The sequence below is a fragment of the Lissotriton helveticus genome, chromosome 6, assembly GCF_964261635.1.
Source record: "Lissotriton helveticus chromosome 6, aLisHel1.1, whole genome shotgun sequence".
Taxonomy (NCBI): domain Eukaryota; kingdom Metazoa; phylum Chordata; class Amphibia; order Caudata; family Salamandridae; genus Lissotriton; species Lissotriton helveticus.
Genome location: NC_136067.1, coordinates 909,020,876 through 909,041,281, shown reverse-complemented (window position 1 = coordinate 909,041,281; position 20,406 = coordinate 909,020,876). Strand labels below are relative to the sequence as shown.

General features: G+C 43.0%; 1 protein-coding gene across 3 annotated transcripts in view; it reads left to right on the top strand.

Moving 5' to 3' along the window:
• TTLL2 (tubulin tyrosine ligase like 2) overlaps positions 1-19,791 on the top strand; it is a 138,922-nt gene extending 119,131 nt beyond the window's left edge. For all 3 annotated transcript variants that reach the window (XM_078646895.1, XM_078646896.1, XM_078646897.1), the window contains one exon: positions 17,533-19,791. In XM_078646895.1, the coding sequence (XP_078503021.1) occupies positions 17,553-19,391 (1,839 nt within the window). In that variant the 5' untranslated portion in view covers positions 17,533-17,552 and the 3' untranslated portion in view covers positions 19,392-19,791. The remainder of the gene's footprint in view (positions 1-17,532) is intronic.
• Positions 19,792-20,406: the final 615 nt, after the last annotated feature.

Below are 20,406 nucleotides of genomic sequence, written 5' to 3'. Positions count from 1 at the left end.
ATGATTTTCGCCACTCCCTTCCAGTAGTCATGTATATATTTACACTCCCACAAAATATGAAAAAAGGTACCAATTTCTCTTAATGTATGACGTTACTACGACATACATTACCACGCAGTAGATTATAACGCGGACGTTACATCGTCCGTCTTGTTACCACGCATGGCTTTACATCGCAAATCGTTTCTACGACTTGCACTAGATGGCGCACTGGACTTAGGAATAGTATAAATTACTATTCCTACTCCAGTTAGCGCAACAGTAGGGAATGTGTTGAATTTAAAATCCAACACATTCCAATCCAACACATTCCTTGGTGTTGTGCGCCATCTAGCGCAAGTCGTAGAAACGACTTGCGATGTAATGCCATGCGGGGTAACAACGCGGACGATATACCGTCCGCATTGTTACCTACCCACGTGGTATTGACAGCGTTATAAACGCTGTTTCCCAATTTCTCTACATTCCCTAACACAGAATTCGGACAACCCATATACCAGTTTATGTATCAGTGATCTAGAGGCATATGATCTATGCAATAAGTGCAACTGTACCGGACGGAACTGGGCTCTAATTGCCACTTCCTGGGGCTTTGTACCGCCTTTTCCCAGTCATCATCCTCAAGTAGCCCCAATTCCCTCTCCCATGACGCCTGGAGAGGATCTACTGGATTTGGGGAATTATACAGCAGCGTTTTTTTGTGTCAGGGTCGGTGGCCTTGTTCTCCATCGGGTCCATCAGCAATCTATCTTCCAGGGGGAATAATCTGGAAGGGTGTCGCCCTCCCCTATGTGCTGCTAGAGTGCGTGTCTGAGTTGTACTTTTTTATATTGCTCCGTTTCCGCCTACTCGTACTCCCCCTGGAGTTCCATAAATGTGAGCGGTTTCTAGCCCTTCCGTACATCCTCTAATTTCTCAATCCCCAGCTTTTCCCATTTCTTGAGTCTCCTTGGGGCCCCCAATTTCGTCAATTGGTCGCTGTCCCTTAGTAGTGTTCTCCCTGTTAACTTATCCTTCCACCCCACGTGTTTTGTCGCCTCTTTTCAGACTCGAATAACTGTTCACGTAGGCGTAGGTAAGTACTTATCTTTGTGCCCTCAGTACAAAGCAGCCATGTATCCCCTAGTCCCCATCGCCCAGTGATATGGGAGAGAGTCAGTTTCCTTTCCCACTATTTTCCTTGCACCCTCGCTGACCTCCATCTTGCCAGGGTGACTGTCCAGCCTTTTCCCACTTCCGCTCCATAGGCTTCAAAATCAGATGCAGGTCCATCTGCGGCCACTGCGCTCGGGTCATGCTCCGTGCCAGTCCCCCTGTCAATTTCACCCCAGAAATCAAGGAACGACTTAGATATTCCAGGGATACTATGCTCACACTTAATACCTGACGTGAGCCCTGTACTGAGCTACTTCTGGCCACTCCCGATGACTATGTGGGTATTAAATGCCCAATTTGTAACTTCTCTTTAACTAACCCAAACCATAGGCCTCTCTCCCACACACATTTAGTAAAGGCAAGTGCAAAAACACAAAATGGTAGTTACAATTGCATGCTCATCAATGCCAGATCTCTTGCTATGCATGCTCTTGAGTTTGCTGACTTTATCGAAAGCCAGAGCATCAACCTGGCTTTTATCACTGAGATTTGGACAGACTCTAATTCTGGCCCAGACCTACTCGGAGCAAAACTGGCAGGATTCAGGATACACAGACAAGACCGCCCCCTAAAAAAGGGCAGCGGTCTTGCAATCCTTTTTAGAGAACATTTGAACACCCTTTCCAACATGTCCCCATGTGAAGCTATTTATTTTAAAAATCGAACAAAATAGTTACTCTTCCTTTAATGGACTCCTTGTCTACCGACCACCCGGCTCCAGAAGCGCCTTTATTCAATCTATGGGTATTTCTATAGAACACAAAGTAGACACCACAGATTTTACGATTTTAATTTTTACTTGGAAAACCCTCTGGATCCAGATTCCTCAATCCTATTGGATAATATGGCTGGGGCAGGTCTAAAACAAATAGTTCAGTGCCCCGGGCATATAGCCGGTCACCTCTTAGACGGTATCTTTACAGATAACCCTCGGGTTCACTGGCTATCCTCCCTCCCATTGATTTGGTCAGACCATTAGGCAGTCATGTTCGAGATAAATGGGCTATCTAAAGTAGAATCAGCTCACCCACAAATTGGGAGTAGCATGAAGCGTCGGTGGAATACCACAGACGCCGGGCAACTTAATGCCTCCCTCGTCCATTCAACTCCTCCGCTCGGCTCCAATATAGACTTGTCAGCCCCCAATTACCATCAATGGCTGGACACCGCTTTGAATCAACTAGTCCCACCAAAAAAATCTAAAAGCCATAAGTCTAAGCCTTCTGATCCCTGGTTCAATATTTACCTTAGATTGTTAAAACAGGAATGCAGGAGAGCTGAACGTAAATGGAGACTTGAGTATATATCAGCTGACAGAGAGGCCTACAATAAAAAGCTGTTGACTTACAAAAAGAAAATTCTTATAGTAAAAAAGGAATACTTTGTAGCCAAAATAGAAGGAGCTATAAATTCCTCTCAGTAGCTCTTTGCTACAGTTAAAAAACGATCAAAACTTCCAGAGACCAAGAACCCAAACACAACTCAACATTTCTGCAACAGGTTAGCACTTCATTATCAAGATTAAGTCAAATCGTTTTACGACTCTTGTCAAGACAATAATCAAATGAAGGGCTCTATCTGCAGATCCTATAAGGTAAACAACAATGTCTCCACACTAACTCACTTTGGGCCTTTGTCAGTTGAACAGACACAACTTACACTGACTCAGATTAAATCAGGCACCCCATCAGACCCTTGTCCTGCCAAAATCATTCACTTAGTCCCGAAGGTGATAGCTACTCACCTTCCAACCATTTTTAATAATCTATTCAAAGCGGGCTAGTACCCAAAAGACTTGAAGGTAGTCTCCATTCTGCCGTTATTAAAAAAGACCCATCTAGATATGGATTACCCCAACTACCGACCAATCACTCATTTACCATTCCCTGCTAAACTTGTTGAAAAACTGGTCAACAAGGAACTAAGCACTTTCCTAGACAAATCTAACACTTTAGACCCATCACATTTCGGTTTCCGCACTCACCACCGCACCGAATTGGCACTGATCATGGCCACGGAAGATATCAGGCTAACTATAGACAGCAGAGGAAATGCGGCACTGATCCTTTTGGATCTGCCGGCCCCATTTGACACGGTCAACCATGCTCTCCTAATTGACCACCTTGAAACCATTGGGATCAAAGATAACAAGCTCAAATTCATTTCCTCTTTTTTGGAAGACCGCATCCAGTCCGTCTCTCGATTTTTATTTCACCACCCTTCTCATTGCCCTGTGGAGTCCCCCAGGGCTCATCTATAAGCCCCACTTTGTTCAACCTTTATGTGACCCCACTTGCAGACCTGAGCAGATCATTCAGCTTCTCTCTGGTCTCGTACGCAGATGATACACAAATTGTTGTATCCATCACAGACAATCCTGGGAACACGGCAGCTCAGTTCCACGACTGTATGATTCACATCAAGAATTGGATGAGAAGCAATTGTTTGAAACTGAACTCTTCTAAGACTGAGGTTATGCTATTTGGTAATAACCCATCCTTCTGGTCCAACAACTGGTGGCTCCAGGAAATGGGCCCCCTGCCTACCCCCAGCAACAGAGCAAAAAACCTAGGGATAATCTTCAACACCAACCTATTCTTTGAGGGGCAAATTAACCACATCACCTCATCATGCTTTTTAATCTTAAAAACCTTAAGGAAAGTCTTGCCATATATTCCCGAAAATCTTCAAAAGAGGGTGGTTATAGCTCTTACTTTCTCTAAAGTTGACTATGGCAATGCTCTCTTTGTCAACATTTGAAAGCGATTCCTTCAAAAGCTCCAGACACTGCAAAATGCAGCGGCACAACTTTTTATGGGCATTCCAAAGCATAAATCAGGTTCCCAAGCACTGATTCACCTGCACTGGCTTCCCATCAACAAGCGAATTCAATTTAAGGCACTTTGTATTGCCTTTAGAGCTCAACAGGGTGTTGGCCCAGACTTCCTGATTTCAGCGCTTCCAACGTTACCTTCCCTCCCGTCCACTACGCTCATCCACAAGCGGCAATCTCATCATTCCCAGATTTAAAAAAGCCAACTGGGGTAGGAGTGGCTTCATCGTTTGCACTTCCAGGCTATGGAACTCTCTTGTGACAGAATTTAAAACCAAAACAAATCTACTGGATTTTAGGAAACCTCTAAAAACCTGGCAAATAATCCTACCTTTTTCAGTTTCTTTTAGGATGTTTTGTCCGATTAGTACCTAGATACCCCCGGGTGATTTATCTGCCCTATATGCGGGTTTGCCGCGATCTCCAAAGGCCCAGTCATTGACTACGATTAATTGTGAAGTCCAGTAGTACTTGATGATATCTGGGACGGCCAGTCTCCCTTCGTATACTCCCCTCTGTATCTTCCTTAGAGCTATCCTGGCGCTACCACCGTTCCAGAGGAGTTTGCGCACCTCACTGTTTATGTCTCTGAATACTTTCTGTGGGATCACGTGTGGGGTATTTTGCGATACATATATTAGGCTGGGCAGCGACATAATTTTAAAGAGGACAGCCCTCCCCATCGATGACATCAGCAGTTTTCTGCAATGTTCTACATCCTCTCTTAAACTCTGTATCTGTGGAGATACATTTTCCACAAGAAAATCTGCCTCATTTGTGGAGATTTGCATGCCCAGGTATGTGAATATAGTTTTAATTTGCAGGGGAGCATGATCCATTATCCACTAGTCTCTGTGATATTTCACCGGCCATCGGGAACTTAAGAGATTTTGTCCGGTTGATCCTAGAAAAAGTACTGAACAACTGAAAAACCTGTAGGCCCCTATGGACCGATCTATACAGGTTAGTTAGGTACAGAAGGATGTCATCGGCATATAGAGATATTCTGTCCTCCTAGTCCCCTCCCCCCGGTATCCTCTGTAGTAGTGCGTTGTTACGTATCCATGTTGGCACAGTAAATCTTTTATATGTGCGGATAAGGTGAATAAAGGGGTTCCTGTATGTAACCTACAGTGGGCATCTATCACGGAAAAAGTGTAGGATGTTGTGACATTGAAATGTTTTTGTCTTTATTTTAAGTCTTATATATGGACCTATACTCAAAGGCTGAAGTGAATTAATGAAGATGGCTTTGGGCTTTTGAAAGTAATTTTTTGCATTGCAGTGGAGTGCGGACAAACCTAGGGCCATATGTATCAAAGCAAAATGGGTTCGTAAACGCCGAAATTCGCAGAATTCCGGCGTTTGCGAACCCATTTTCGCTAAATGGTATGTATAATACATTTTTGGTGCAAAATAAGGAATCGCTAAATTTGCCATTCCTTATTTTGCGATTGCATTTAAGGAATTGCAAATTTTGCGATTCCTTAAATGCAATGTAACAAGGAAAAAAACATTCCAAAATGCCATTAAGGAATCGCAAATTACCACCAACTTCTAGTTGGTGGTAAGTTTCGAATTCTTTTAAAAAAGCATTTTTTTAAACATCAAAAGGTGCCATGTGACGCTCATACATGCCCTTAGGGCATGTATGTGTGCCATATGCGCACACATGTCATTTTCAGGGGTGCAGCAGGGTGTTCTTGAGACACTCCTGCACCCTTGAAAATAATCACAATTTGCGATTAGCAAATTGCTAATCGCAAATTTCCCCTTCATTCCTATGGGCCTCCTGGCCCATAGAAATGAATGGGAAATTTTCGATTAGCAATTTGCTAATCGCAATTTAGGAATTGTAAGGAATCGCTAAAAAGAAGCGATTTCCTACATACATACCATTTTGTGATTTCTAAATAGCGATTCCTTAAAAATCGCTGTTTAGGAATCGTAAAACAGAATGTTGATACATATGGCCCCTAGTCCTTTTAAGTGCATGAAGTGTACATTCAAGAATTGGGATGTTGAGAAGTTCAATACACTATCCTATCTTTGCACCTGTTGTTTGTAATATATTGTTTTTTGGGGAGCTATACATATTGGAAATAAGGAGAGTAACCCCTTAACTGCTGGGACAGCCCCCCCCCCAGTGTTGAGCCCTTTTTCGCCTATTTGGGGGTAGTTCACGTTTAGGGCTCCATAATATTTTTTCACATAAGGTATCAAAGTCAGAGTTGTGTCCTTTTTTTAACAACATCCTAGGGATTCTAAAAGTCTTCAGGGTTTGTGGATTCACCAAGAGGGGAGCAAGAAAATACGCAAAATATTGCAAAATGTTGAGTTTTTGAGGAAAAATAGGGAATCTTGCTCTGGATAAAAGTGTCTGGTTTTTTTAAAGTCACCATCTTCCCAGATTTCAGGAACATGGTGAGCTGACTAAATAAACCTACTTTTTGTACCATAATGTTGGCATCTTTCAAAAAGGTAGCCCATTTTCCCCATTTTTTGTGATCTTGACCTACTTCCGGTTTGCAGTGGAAACAGTGTGTCAGTGATCCAGAACAGCTATAGATTTCTGAAAAAAAGAAACAATTCCGAATTCAGCAAGGGGTCAGTCATATGTATAAATTCATCAAGGTTTTACCAAAGAAACAAACTGTTAAAATGAAAAAATGTTGAAAATGAATTGGAAAAAAGGGCCATTTTGTGACTACGTTTTCATCTGTAACTCTTTGTTACAGTGCTTGTTTACAGAAGCAATATACCACTAAATCCACTAGAACGCTGCTCCTCAGTCTGTCTGTGGGTGACACCCACTTTCTGTGCGTGCCGGTTAGCAGACAGACTGAGGAGCAGCGTTCAACGCTCGCCTTTGAGTGAGAAAACGGAAAAACGACAAAACGAAGGATCAGTTGTTTACGGAGAAGACATTTTTTCCGCTTTTCTGAAGCCATTTAGAAAAACACAATGAATCATAAAATTTGATTGACCCTCTGACGCCGGCACAATTGCCGATCGGTCAGCAACCTCGCAGTTCAGACCATTCGGCATAGACGATCTTCCACAAAAATAGGAGCAACTTTGGGCTACACTTGAACACTGGAAGTTCCAATGGACTAGAATTACACCGCCCTGATGAGATTCCTGTAAATTGTGTAACAGGACTCGAAACGCGTCGGCATCTTCGACATCATTTTTTGACACTTAGACTTATATGCTTGATGCACAAATGGGCATTGGTTCCTGAATTTTAACGTGTATATTGGTTCAGGAGTAGGGAGTTGACTTTGCAAAAAATAATTTGAAAAGAAAAGAAAAAAAATGTTCTTTCTTTATTTTCTCTCCCTATGTTTGTGATCCTTTTTCCATGCAATGTTTTTTTATAATACACTTGTCCATGTCATGATTATGCATTCACGGGTAAATGTGGTTTTGTTAAAAATTCTTTATTGATTTCCTATTGCACATTTGTATATATGCACAAAAATTGCCTTTTTTGTATATGGCCAGACATGAAGTTGATAGTTATCTGATGTCTGTTTTGATGGAATGAATATAACTTTTTTCAAACTGTGTACAAATCAACTACATAAATCAATGTCAGGATAAACTAATAAAGTGTGGTTTATCCTCAACTAAATGGTGTTTGATTCAAAAGCTGGAGGCATAGGCAAACATTTTTCTCATTATAGTATTGTGGCCCTGCCTACCCTCCTTCCCGTTGGGCCCAGCCACCCTTGTTTTTTCAGATTGTTTTGCACATTGAGCATCTTTTGGTGTCACAGTTGTAACTGGGGGGCCCACACTCACCTGGGGAAGCCTGTGCTCGATCACACTGCCTGCCCGCCCCGTTCCGACTCGGTAACCAGTACCGTTGAGCGGAGGGCGGGACAGGAAGAGCCAGGGACTTCGAACCACACGAGCGGTTAGCGCTCTAGCTCTCAGATAGGAAGGGCTATTTAGCCCTCTCGTCGCAACGAGCGCGCAGCGGTCGGGCGTAGGGGAGCACCTAAGGACGCACCTCCGCGATCGGACGGAGCCAGGGCCTTAACATCGTTGTCTAACCATGAAGGGCACTCTTTGAAAGGGGTGAGTTATTCTTCTAGAGCACTTTTAGCTATACAGGTAGCCCCCCTGGCTGGCTGTGTAAGAGAGGGGGGTTTTCCCCCAGAGGGACCGTTCTCATGCCGCAACTGTAGGTTTCAAGCACAGTATAGACATGAAGGTGCAGATCCATACCGAAAAATGCCTACAAGAATGGTATCTCATAGACAATTGGGGTGGAGAAACTTACTTTGTAATATACGATCATTGCCCAAACATCATACCGAGGTCTGGGACCTTATTTCAACTTACCAACCGGATCTCTGTTTTCTTACAGAAACGTGGCTCAAACCCCACTCAGTCCCTGCTATTACTCTTGGGATCCCTGCATGATATAAAATAGCGAGATTAGATTGCCCCATCAAGGTAGGAGGTGGCATAGCCATAGTACACAGGAGTAGTATAGCTCTTTCCATCTTAGATCAGTATTGTACTACGGATCTAGAGATGATGATTTTTAAGATTGGTACCTCAGAAAAGAATAGCTGGAAAGGGGCTTTAGTATTCCGCCCTCATGGTCCTTGTACAAAATGTTCGATCTCCCTGATAGCGGCATTGGCCCCTCATGTCAATACAGGTAGAGATTTTTTATTGTTAGGGGATTTTAATATTCATAGTGAGTTGAAGGATAGTGTGGAAACCCAATCCCTTTTGACGGATCTCTCATTGATAGGTCTTATACAGCATAACATTGGACCTACTCATCACACTTTAGACCTAGTTCTTTCTAATTCTCCTGCGATCGTATGCCATACACCGAAGCAGGTCAACTGGACTGATCATTTTATTTTAGAATTTACTATGCCTAACCCTTGTAAATCCTTCAATAACCCACTACCACTGCCAGAGTAGAGGAGACAATGGCATAAGGTGTCTCACGAGACTTTTAAGGAGGCTTTTGTAGCACCAAATATCATGCCCACCGAGAATATCGAGGTAGCACTTTGTAAATATGAGTCAGCCATTCATATAGCTGTGGAACATATTGCCCCTGTGAAATCTTATAAATCCCTACCAGTCCAAAAGCAGGAAGTCTGGTTTTCAGATCAGTTACGAGCCCTCAAACGTGCAGTTAGGAAACTGGAAAGGGCCTGGAGATCCTCACACCAGGAAACAGATAGAACATGCTACCAGGCAACATTAAGCTCATATCATAAAGCCATTAGAGCAGCCCGTAAGAATCACATTGCGTCTCAACTTTTGGCTGCTGGGAGTGCTTCTAAAGTATTATATCAGATTCTGGAGACCTTTGTCAAACCAGCTGCCTGTGAAAGCATAGACATGTCGTCTCAACAATTATGTGACGACATCTCATGCTTTTTTACAGAGAAAATAGATAGAATCTATGAAAAAATCACGGATTCTAATCTCTCTACCAGTCAGTCTAAGGTGCCACCCCATGCTACAGAAGGGGCCAGAATTGATATACTCTCTAGGTTCCCAGACATTTCTTTGAAGGAGGTGGAGGACCTGGTGAGCCAAATAAAAAGCGGTTGTCCATCAGATCAGATTCCAGCCAGAATCATGCCGGTGGTTGGCAAGGTGCTCGGTCCTGATATCCAGGGCATGCCAACCTCTCCCTTGCTGAGGGTTGTGTCCCGCGCAAGGGGGAAAAGGCATTGGTGAAACCAATCCGGAAGAACACCTCCATCCCATGGACGGACCTATCCAATATTAGGCCCATATCTCTGCTCTCTTTCCCGAATAAGATCATGGAGAAGCATGTGAACAAACACCTTTCAAATTTTATTGAACAAACCGGAAGCCTGGACCACTCTCAATCTGGCTTTAGGCCAAATCACAGCACCGAATCGGCCTTGCTGTCGGTAATGGAGGATCTCCGCATGTACCAGGACAAGGGTTTCTCTGTGGTCCTGGTACTGTTAGATTTATCGGCAGCGTTCGATACGATATCGCACAACATCTTGACCAGACGTCTTGCAGAGATTGGAATAGAAGATAGGGCACTGGCCTGGCTGAAGAGCTTTCTGTCCGAGCGCACTCAATGTGTCAACATGGGTGAGTTTCGGTCAGCTGAGGTTAAAATCACCAAAGGGGTGCCACAGGGCTCGTGTCTGAGCACAACTCTTTTTAATATCTATGTGGCCCCCCTGGCAAAAATTATGAGAGCTTTCTATGAACTTTATTGACTGTTACACAGCAAAGGGTCACAGACCCTTCTTCTCCCCCGCTTGAGACTCACACCACATGGATAACCATGAATCCTGCCAGTACTTTTAACTTGATTTTGCATTTTATGTTTTTTATTATCCTTTGTATTTGGTGTACATATGACTGTAGATACTCAATCTGTTTAATTGCATCACAACTTACGATTATCTAGTGTTTACCATATTTCAACATGAGTTATTGAATGATTAATAACTTCCAGTTACTATGGTCACTATGCCAGCGCTAGCGATATTTGCACTATTTCCGTGCCTCACCCCAACTCCTTCTGTATGTTTATTATACCAAAATTACCCACGGTTTCACCCGCAGCATCCCGAAAACGTTATTATTCTATTTTCCTTTGACATTAGTAATCACGTGATCGGTACTTCCATCCAATAGCTAAGCCTCTTTCTAGTCGCAATGGCTACTAGGCCCGCTTTGAAAGACTGTAACCTGACCGACTTTTTTATATTTTATTTTTTATATTTATTTCTATTTTCTGCTCGTCTAGCGAAGTTTTTCCACACTTATTTGGATTTTAGTTCAACAGTACGATACTTTTTGTTCTCACGTAGTTCTTGTTCGATAAACGTACACCACGTGACCCATCCACTATACAAGAAGCCTTGTGATTGGCTTCTCGTTTATCCAGCAGATTCCGTACCCGGAAAGGAACGAGTGCACCGCGTTGCTTGCAGTAAGTTTGCTCTCCGCTGCCTTGATTTTTAGTTCCCCCCGTAACATTTGGTAACCGCATTCCGCGCTCTTCAGCCTCATGGTACTATACCGGTTTGGTGTAATCCGATACACACGTCAATATTCATTTTGAATAAACTTAACGGCACATGTCAGTATTATGCCCTCCAGGCTTCCTCGAGCAATCACACATATATTTGCACTTATGGCTGGCCCCACAATCATGTTAAAACTAGCAAAGAGCGTGCACATACACTCCAATGTTTTGAATATGTTTTCGTACTTTTATGTAGCTCTGTAATGACTTCATTTGTTTCTTGGTTAACCTTTGCAATATGTATATACTTGATGTTTTTCTGAATGCTAAGGTCCTGTATGTTTTTCATTTTTCACAGGCCCCTGATGAAGGGTTAGTCTATTAACCCGAAATGCATTGGGCATATTATAAGCAAGTTGATATTCATGACTAGAATGAATTAAACTCAACATCTTGAACAAGATGATAAGAAATGAACAAATTAAAAGATTTATGAACTCATCGAACTAAAGCGTTATGAATTTATGGTATTGATGAAATATCGCAACCTTTACATAATGAGTGAGTGAAGAAACTCCCCCGTTTCATGTGAAAGGAGCGCATCCTTCGTGGTTTGTTGATCACACATTGTTTACAAGCCTTTGGTTTCATCCCAGTGTCCTATGCTGATGACACCCAGCTCCTCTTCCCGTTCAAATCCCTCACTTCGGAGGTTAAACAATCTTCCTCCGAAGGTATGAAGGCGGTTTCCCAATGGATGTCGTCGAACCTTCTTCAGTGCAACATGGGCAAGACGGAGGTCATGCTGTTTGGAGAGGCTAAACTACAATGGGCCCCAGATTGGTGGCTGTTAGATCTTGGCCCAGTTCCTGAACGATAACAGGTGGTGAAGAACCTGGGGGTCCGCTTAGATCATGAGCTATCCTTAAAACAGCACGGGAATAGTATAGTGGGATCCTGTTTCCATGTGATAGGACTCCTACGCAAAGTATTTCTGCTACTTCCCGATTCCACACGAAAAACTCTGGTGCAGGCCCTAGTGCTTAGTCGGCTCGACTATTGCAACGGACTGCTGGCATCCGCAAAAGAAGAAGTTTTGATAAACTTCAAGTGGTACAAAACACTGCTGCCAGATTGGTTCTGAATGCCCCCCCCAGGTCTCCCTCTAAACCGCTCCTGGAAAAGCTGCACTGGCTGTCAGTCGTCAGAGAGTGAAATTCAAGACCTGTTGTGTAGTCCATAAAAGCTTATATGGACTGGGACCTCTCTACTTGGCAGAGAAATTTGTTCCATATGTCCCTGCCTGCACCCTCAGGTCGAGCGATCAGCTGCTCCTGCGAGTTCCTAGGATTAGAAAGGCAAGGCAGGGTGGCAAAGCTCTATCAGTGGTTGGGCCTGTACTGTGGAACAAGCTCCCATTTCTGCTAAGGCAATGTCCAGATCATTTGATCTTTAGAAAAAAGTTGAAAACTTTTCTGTTTAAAATGTGACATGGCATTAAACCTTTCCACTAGCTTTCTTTTCTCATGACTGGCTATTCTTCCTCCCTCTTTGTCACTGGCGTTTCTTTTTGGGCGCAGAGATACTCCTTCAGGAGTGGATTCTAGCGCGATACAAGCCCATAAATAAATAAATAAATGCACATTTTAGAAAACTAGACACCTGGGGGAATCCAGGACAGGGTGATTTGCATTGCTCTCAGCAGTTATTTTACCCAGAATCTCTTGCAAATCTCAAACTTGGACTAAACGAAATGTTCTTGCATTTCTGTCATGGAAAGTTCTGGAATCTGCAGGGAGCCACAAACTTACTTCCATTCAGCATTCCCCCAAGTCCCCCGATAATAATGCTACCTCATTTGTGTGAGAAGGCCTTGTGCCCACAATAGGAAATTGCACAGAACACTACTTGAATACATCACATTTGTCTACTCAAAATGTATCCTTTTTTTACAACGTGGGTAGCTGTAGATTTGGGGTCCTAGCTCAGCCTGCACTTAGGGGCAACCAAGAAAACATGCACTTTTTTTTAATCTAGCTGAGGGAATCCAGGGTGGGGTGACTTGAGTGGCTTTTGCTAGATAGAATATGTTACCCAGAAGCCCATGCTAACTTCAAACTTTGGTAAAAATCACATATTTACCTCATATTTCTGTGACACAAAGTTCTGTATTTGCGGCGAGCCACATATTTACTATCCCACAATAGGAGCTGTACTCCATTAGAGTGGGTGAGCCACAGGACCACGACACAGAAAAGCCCAGAAGTGCTACACTGAGAGATAAGCAATCGGGGTAGCTGCAGTATTTGGGGCTGTGCTGTGGTGCCACCCATGAAAACCTACAAATGACAAGTATTTTTGAAATGTGGACAAACATGGTATTCTAGGGTGATGTGCCTTACGTGTATCCCATGAGGTTTCCTTACCTCAATGCCTCGCAAACCTAAAACGATGCCTGAAATCACATATTTTCTGTAGATTTCTGTGATGGAAATTTCTGGAATTTGCAGAAATCCACAAAATTCCTACAACTCAGTGCTACCCTACTTGTGCAAATAAAAATGCTGCTCCAATTGTGTGGCTCGGACTAGTGCCCGCAATAGGAACCGTTCAAATCAAGCTCAATGGGAGTCCCCTGATAGTAGGATTTTTCTGGATTACTGGGGATTCTGGAAGTTTCTAAATACTGCAGGTACCCCTATCGCTGATCTAACAATGTAGTGCTTTAGGGCCTTTTGTGTCAAGGTCTCCTGGCTCACCCACTCCCATTGTTATCAGCAGACTTGGAGGAATGCTGGGTGGTAAGAAATTCGTGGCTCCCCACAGATTCCAAAAGTTTCCCTCACAGACGTGAGAAAAGTGAGTGTTTTTAGTCAAAGTTTGCGGTTTGCAGGACATTGTGGGTAAGAAAATATCGTGGGATCCACCAAAAGCACACAACCCTGGACTCCCATGGGTGTCTAGTTTTCAGAACTGTCTGGGTCTGGTAGGTTTTCCCAAGTGACAGCCTACCCATGCTGAAAAAGTACAGGCATTTACTATTGTAAGTGGGACGATATTGGGAGTTAGCCACACTCTCCTGATCCATATGTAAAAACAACACCCAAAGGAATCAAATGTCCTCTCGTTTGCTATTGGAATGGGATTTCTTAGTCTGCAGGGGAGCAGAAAGACTATTGATGCTTTATGGATCACAGTGGGGTGGATGTTAGAATGTCTAGACTCACCCCATTATTTAACACATATATATATTTCTGCTATACAGTGAGCAAATTGGGGCTAACCTACTGTCTAGCCTGGAAAGGGGTGGCTAGGACACTAGTTTGTTCCTTTTTTGAAGCTGAGGGTGTGACCAACGCCAGTGTGCAACACCTGCACCACTTTCTTTTGCCACAAATGCAAAATCCTAGCTGTCAAATGGATATATTTACCACCGACGGCATATTTGGGGCCATCTCTGCAATTGGGACACACCTCCTACCTGCCCTCAGGGGGGCAGCGAGACACTATTGCCCTTTCTGGCGAGGAAATGTGGCTCAATGCCATGGTGAGCAGGCCCAACCTTCCTTTTGTTTGTCTGGCTCCTTTTTAAAATGACTGGTGTTTAGTAGGCAGAACTTCTATATGGCCGCAAGGTGGGTTAGAATATGGGCCCATCTTCAGGAGGATTTTCCTGCCCCCAAAACAACACTGCATAAATGTAGTTCCTGGTGTCTAGTGGGCTTTCTGCTCCCAAGGAGGACAATTGGGGTAATTCTCCCACGAGGGGAGGAAAAATACTGTGCTGCTTCTTGTTGGGGTAGGGCATGGCCATCCCCCTGAAGTGCAGCCCCCAACCTTATACTCTTTTAGTCCCCCCGCCCCCGGCAGATTGGGGTAAACACCCCAACTGGACTCCAGAAAGACAGTCACCATATTTTTGTGGCGGCATGGCCATACTCCTAGTGCGCAGCCTCAGCCTTATATTTTATTTTGATTACAGACCCTGGTTGTTTATTGAGCGTTCTGCCCTCTTAGGAGAGCAGATTGAGGGTAACTACCCCCATCAGCCCCCAGGGGGGCAGAGAAACTGTCTGTCTTCGTGTTGCGGTGAGGGCATGGCCTTTGATTCGGAATTAACGCAGCACGGCCGGTAGGGCCAATAGGGCCTTGTTTACAAGGAATTAACGCAGCGCTGTGCCGCAAGCCACTATGCTGCATTAATTCCAAAGCAAAAGGACGCGTTGTGTGTACAATGATTGACAGATTCCTTTACTCTCCCCTGCACTGGTGCACAATTAGCTGCCAGGCACTGACGCAGGCACCCTTGCACCATGGTACATTGGTCCCTGCATCACAGGGATGATTGTTTTTGTGCAGGAAGGGATTTCCTCTTCCTATGTGTGATGCAGAATGCAGCCCACATAGAAAGAGGAAAAAAACTAGGAGAAATTAAAACAAATGTCCGTGTTGCTCCTCCCTACGCGTAGCATCCCAACGCATTTCCAGGTTTACGATTTCTCATGAATCTGAAAATGCGGCAGAAGCCATGGGTGTTGAGTGGGAACACCCACAGCAACACCCATGGCACATCCCCTTCACACAAAGTGTTGATTATAAAGGGGCCATTTTTACAAGGACACGTAAAGCCACCTTGCGTGGCTTTTCGTGTCCTTTTCGTGTCCTTGTAAATATGGCCCCTTTGAATATGTGTCCTTGTAAATATGGGGAAGCAGGTCGCACCGGCAGCGTAAGGGGCTTGAAATATGCCCCTACATTTTTATACATAATGACAATCAAGCATCAGTTGTTTAAAACTGAAGATAAAAACATTTAACTTTTCATGTGTGCGATGGAAAAGCTAAACCACTTGTGATCTATTTAGGCCGACCTCTTATAGTGCACGAAATTGCATGTATCTCCAATGCTCGACAAAAGGGGATACAAAATCATACTTTAGATCTATTTGAAATAATATTTTTACGAGGATATATTGTACTTCATTAATGTTTGTAAAGAGTAATAGCCAAAAAGATGATCCATACCCTCCAAATATTAATTAGGTGAACTTTTATTGTGTATATGTGTCTGCCTTGGTAGCGATTATAAATGTGACCCAATAACATGTTATTTTGAGCAACTGTTCTCATGAACACACATTCTCTCATTTACTACTGAAGTACAGTGAAATGTACATAGAAAAAAGCTGAGTGCTGCCTCACAGATTTCAGTTTTCAACAACTTTACACATGAAAACAATTCTTCTTCTAGTGAGAGGATCTCTTAGTGTGATTTTACCCAGCTGCACAAATTGAACCACTTGCACCCTGATTTTGGTTCGCGAACATTTAAAACAAATATTTATTACAATTGTGCAGAGTGTAATGTGCTTATTAGTATTAATTACCATTGCTGAAGGAAGGGATGGTCATCATGACCCACTCAATACATCATGTAATAAAAGTAATATATTTTACTCTACAGGTAAACATGCAAGGTAAAGTTTCTTTACCCAGACGACTATAACATAATATTGCAACACTGTCACGTGGTAAATCTCCTTTCTCTCTTTGTGATTACAAAACTTGGCTACCACTTCTGGCTTTGGTTGACACTTACCATTAAAACGGAGGCACCATGCTTCACGTCTTCAAAAATAATCAGAGGACCGCACTCAAACTTTGCATCGAAGGTATTATTTTGCTTTGTATGCGTAGTATTTATTGCTGTCAATTTGAAAAGGTGGAACATTTAAATATTTTCTATTTTGCTGAGATGGATTTTCAGGGTGCACATTTTTTTCGCGCAGCACAATTCTATTAGTTAACATTACAGTTTATGGCGTTCGTAAAAAATATCTGAGTATTTTCAGGTCAGGCGTTCGCCTATGCCTGATTTTATTTTAAGTATATATAAAGATTGTACTTACTTGTAGAGCTGTCTAGCCAGCCATCTGCATCTTTGAATCTGTCACAGCATACTGCATGGGGCAGTTGGTCGGCAGACTTCAGCAATTGGCTAACTCCAATGTGAGTGATGGCACTCTGCTCTTCTAGAAGGAGCACATCAGTGGTCGAAGTAGTTCCCTCCGGTATCAAGCCTGCTATGGCAATGTGAGCTTTTTGAGACCCCAAAAATTATTTGTACTTTTATCCATTTTTTTTATAGTAGCGAGGGTCCGGCAGCTCATCCAACAATAAAGTTTTACCAAAACCGTTACAAAACAATCATTGCCAAGCCAAACGGCTAGCAGCCAACACTATATTGATTGGCTTTGCCAGTTCTTGTTCGAGTATGCTGCCAAGTATGGGGACACTTCAAGATGTGCCCTTAATGTATATCCAGTCTATTCTCCTCCAATGTTCAGACCATGTGCACACACAGGAAGGAGATACAAGGGTGATGAATTGTCACTGCAAAAAATTGGAATATAGTTGTAAATGAGATCTGCATGGATTTTAAGAAGGGTAGATATTCTTGTTTTTTATTCAAACCGTTGTTGAAGTGAATGTTAGTCCTTTAATCAATCTAACCTCTCCCTTCTGTTCCTCTGTAGAAAACAGAACTTTCCAGAGTATGGCAAGAGATTTTGAAGACAACATGCAGGGTCCTTTGGTGTTTCGTCTCCATAACAGTGCCCCTGATGTGGTTCGACAGGTTTTACTTGAACGTGGATGGAGAGAGTTTGACGATCATGTTCAAGACCAGACGAAGTGGAACTTGCAATGGCGGGGCTCTGCTTTCCGTGCCCCTGAGCATGACAGCATTAAACCATGGCAGCGCCTTAACCATCACCCTAAAACCGCCACAATGATGAGGAAGGACACTTTGGCAAGACATTTAAAACGCATGCAAGGGATTTACGGTGTGTCCCAATATGATTTTAGCCCAGTGGCATTTATCTTGCCAAACGACTACACTAAGTTCATCGCAGAATATACCAAGGAGAGAGAGTCACATGACTCAAAGCAAAGTTACTGGATTTGTAAGCCTGCCGACCTGTCTCGTGGGAGAGGGATCTTTATTTTCAATGACATAAAAGACTTGACGTATGACTGCACAGTCATAGTTCAGAAATATATCACCAGCCCCTTACTCATATCCGGATACAAGTTTGACCTCCGTATTTACGCCTGCGTCACAAGTTTTAGCCCCCTCACCGTTTATGTATACCAGGAAGGTCTGGTGAGATTTGCAACAGAAAAGTTTGATCTCAGTTCACTCAGCAATATTTATGCTCATCTGACCAACACAAGCATCAATAAGTTTGGGGCTTCTTACAGCAAAGACAAGGAGCGCGTGGGCTCTGGATGCAAATGGACTCTGAGTCAGTTTCGTTCTTACCTCCGCAGCCTAGAGACGGATGACGTGCTGCTGTGGCAGAAAATTCATAACATTGTGACACTGACCCTGCTTGCCATTGCACCTTCTGTTCCACAGGCTCCCAACTGCTTTGAATTATTTGGCTTTGATATCCTCATAGATGAAAGCTTCAAGCCATGGCTTTTAGAGGTAAACTTCAGCCCAGCTCTATCTTTAGACTGTTCTAGTGACATAATTGTGAAAAAAGGTCTCATCAATGACCTGATTGAACTTCTGAACTATAAGCCAATTGACAGCTCTATGAAAATTGACAATGGAACAAAAACGGACTCTGGACTTCATTTTATAAGTGGCCATTCTCAAAGGACCGATGACAGGTGTGCAAATGAAAAACATTTGAGTTTTGGAGTTGAAGACAAATCTGCAAGCTCTTTACAGTGCTCACACTTTTGTTATACTGACAGCTGTGAATTGGCAACATGTGGTGCGTTTTGTTCGGCTAAGGACAGTATTCCTTTTAGCAATGGTCATTCTGGACAAAGCAAAGATGTCTTTTTGGAAAGAAACAGTCAACCCAAGCATCCAAGGAATGAAAGTGTACTTCCCGGGGAACTGTGTGTTCAACCCACATCCAACGAAGAACAGTCCCTCATACAGCTCGCTCATGGCTCACTCAGCAAAGAAGTGCCTGTGAACAGTATTATTTCTGGAACACATCCTAGGAAGACCTTAACATCACAACTGCGAGAAAGAATGAATATGCCTCAATATTCAGCACGAGCTAAAGTATCATCACAGATGTTGATCTCAGCAAGACGTAGACAGTCCACCAATGGATCCTCTCACTTTTCCAATTTGCAGCGGGCAAGAGAGGCTCTGTCTTTGTACTTTGTATCCGATATAGACAACAAGCCTCTCCCTCAAGTAGGAGAGTTTATGCTGGTGTTTCCTTTCAATGAAGTGACTTACGAAGCCTCCAAAAGCAAGATTGATATGAAAGTGATAATACAAGAAATCCACAGGTTGATGAACAAATTACACTCTTCGCAACAAGAGGCGAAGAGAAGAAGAAATGAATTAACTCTTAGATAGATTTTGCTTTCGTCTAAAAATAAAACACTATATATTTTAAGTTTCATAAAAAATTGCAAAGGAAAAATTTTCTTAGTAGTACTCCCAGGATTCCTGTTTCTTTATTTATGAATATGTCACAGAAGATAAATCTGTCCATGAGGTGCTTTTCTATTTTTTTTAAAAACATGACCAAAGGCTGAGGTAATATACTGGGCAAACTGGTGGTGATTAGGCACTCAATTATGCAAATCTAAATGAGTTTTACAGTGGAATGCAGTGTACCCAAAACCCAGCAACGGATACAGCTTGCTTTTCTTTGTAAAATGTAGCAAGTTAGGTTGCCCTACCCGACATTGCCCAAGACCTCAGAGCACTGTCTACACCTTTTGTCAATGTGCAGATCTTTATTTACTCACTCACCTAGTATCAATCCAAGTTGTTGAAAGATAATCTCGAGGATGACTTGAATTTGTTCTGGTGGGATGTTTAAATTAAGCCAGTTTACATGCTGTTTTAGCTGTGTGAAGGGATAGGAAAATATTCCAGTATATGACCAACCGAATATGACAGGGAATTCTTTGGCCCTAATTGACCCTCATCCAGGAGGGAAACAACCTTTACAACGCAACTTTTACAACGCACTACCATTACAACGAAACTTTTACAACGCAACATCCATTACAACGCATGCCATTACGACGCAACCATTACACGCATGACACTACAACGCATACCACTACAACGCATGTCATTACAACGCAGTCATTACAACGCATACCATTACAACGCAAACCATTACAACGCATAGTACTCTTACACTATCCAACACTTACCCTACTGTTGCACCCCCCGGAGTTAGAATAGTAATTTTACCCCTACACTATCCAACACTTACCCTACTGTTGCACCCCCCTGGAGTTAGAATAGTAATTTTACCCCTACACTATCCAACAATTACCCTACTGCTGCACCCCCCTGGAGTTAGAATAGTAATTTTACCCCTACACTATCCAACACTTACCCTACTGCTGCA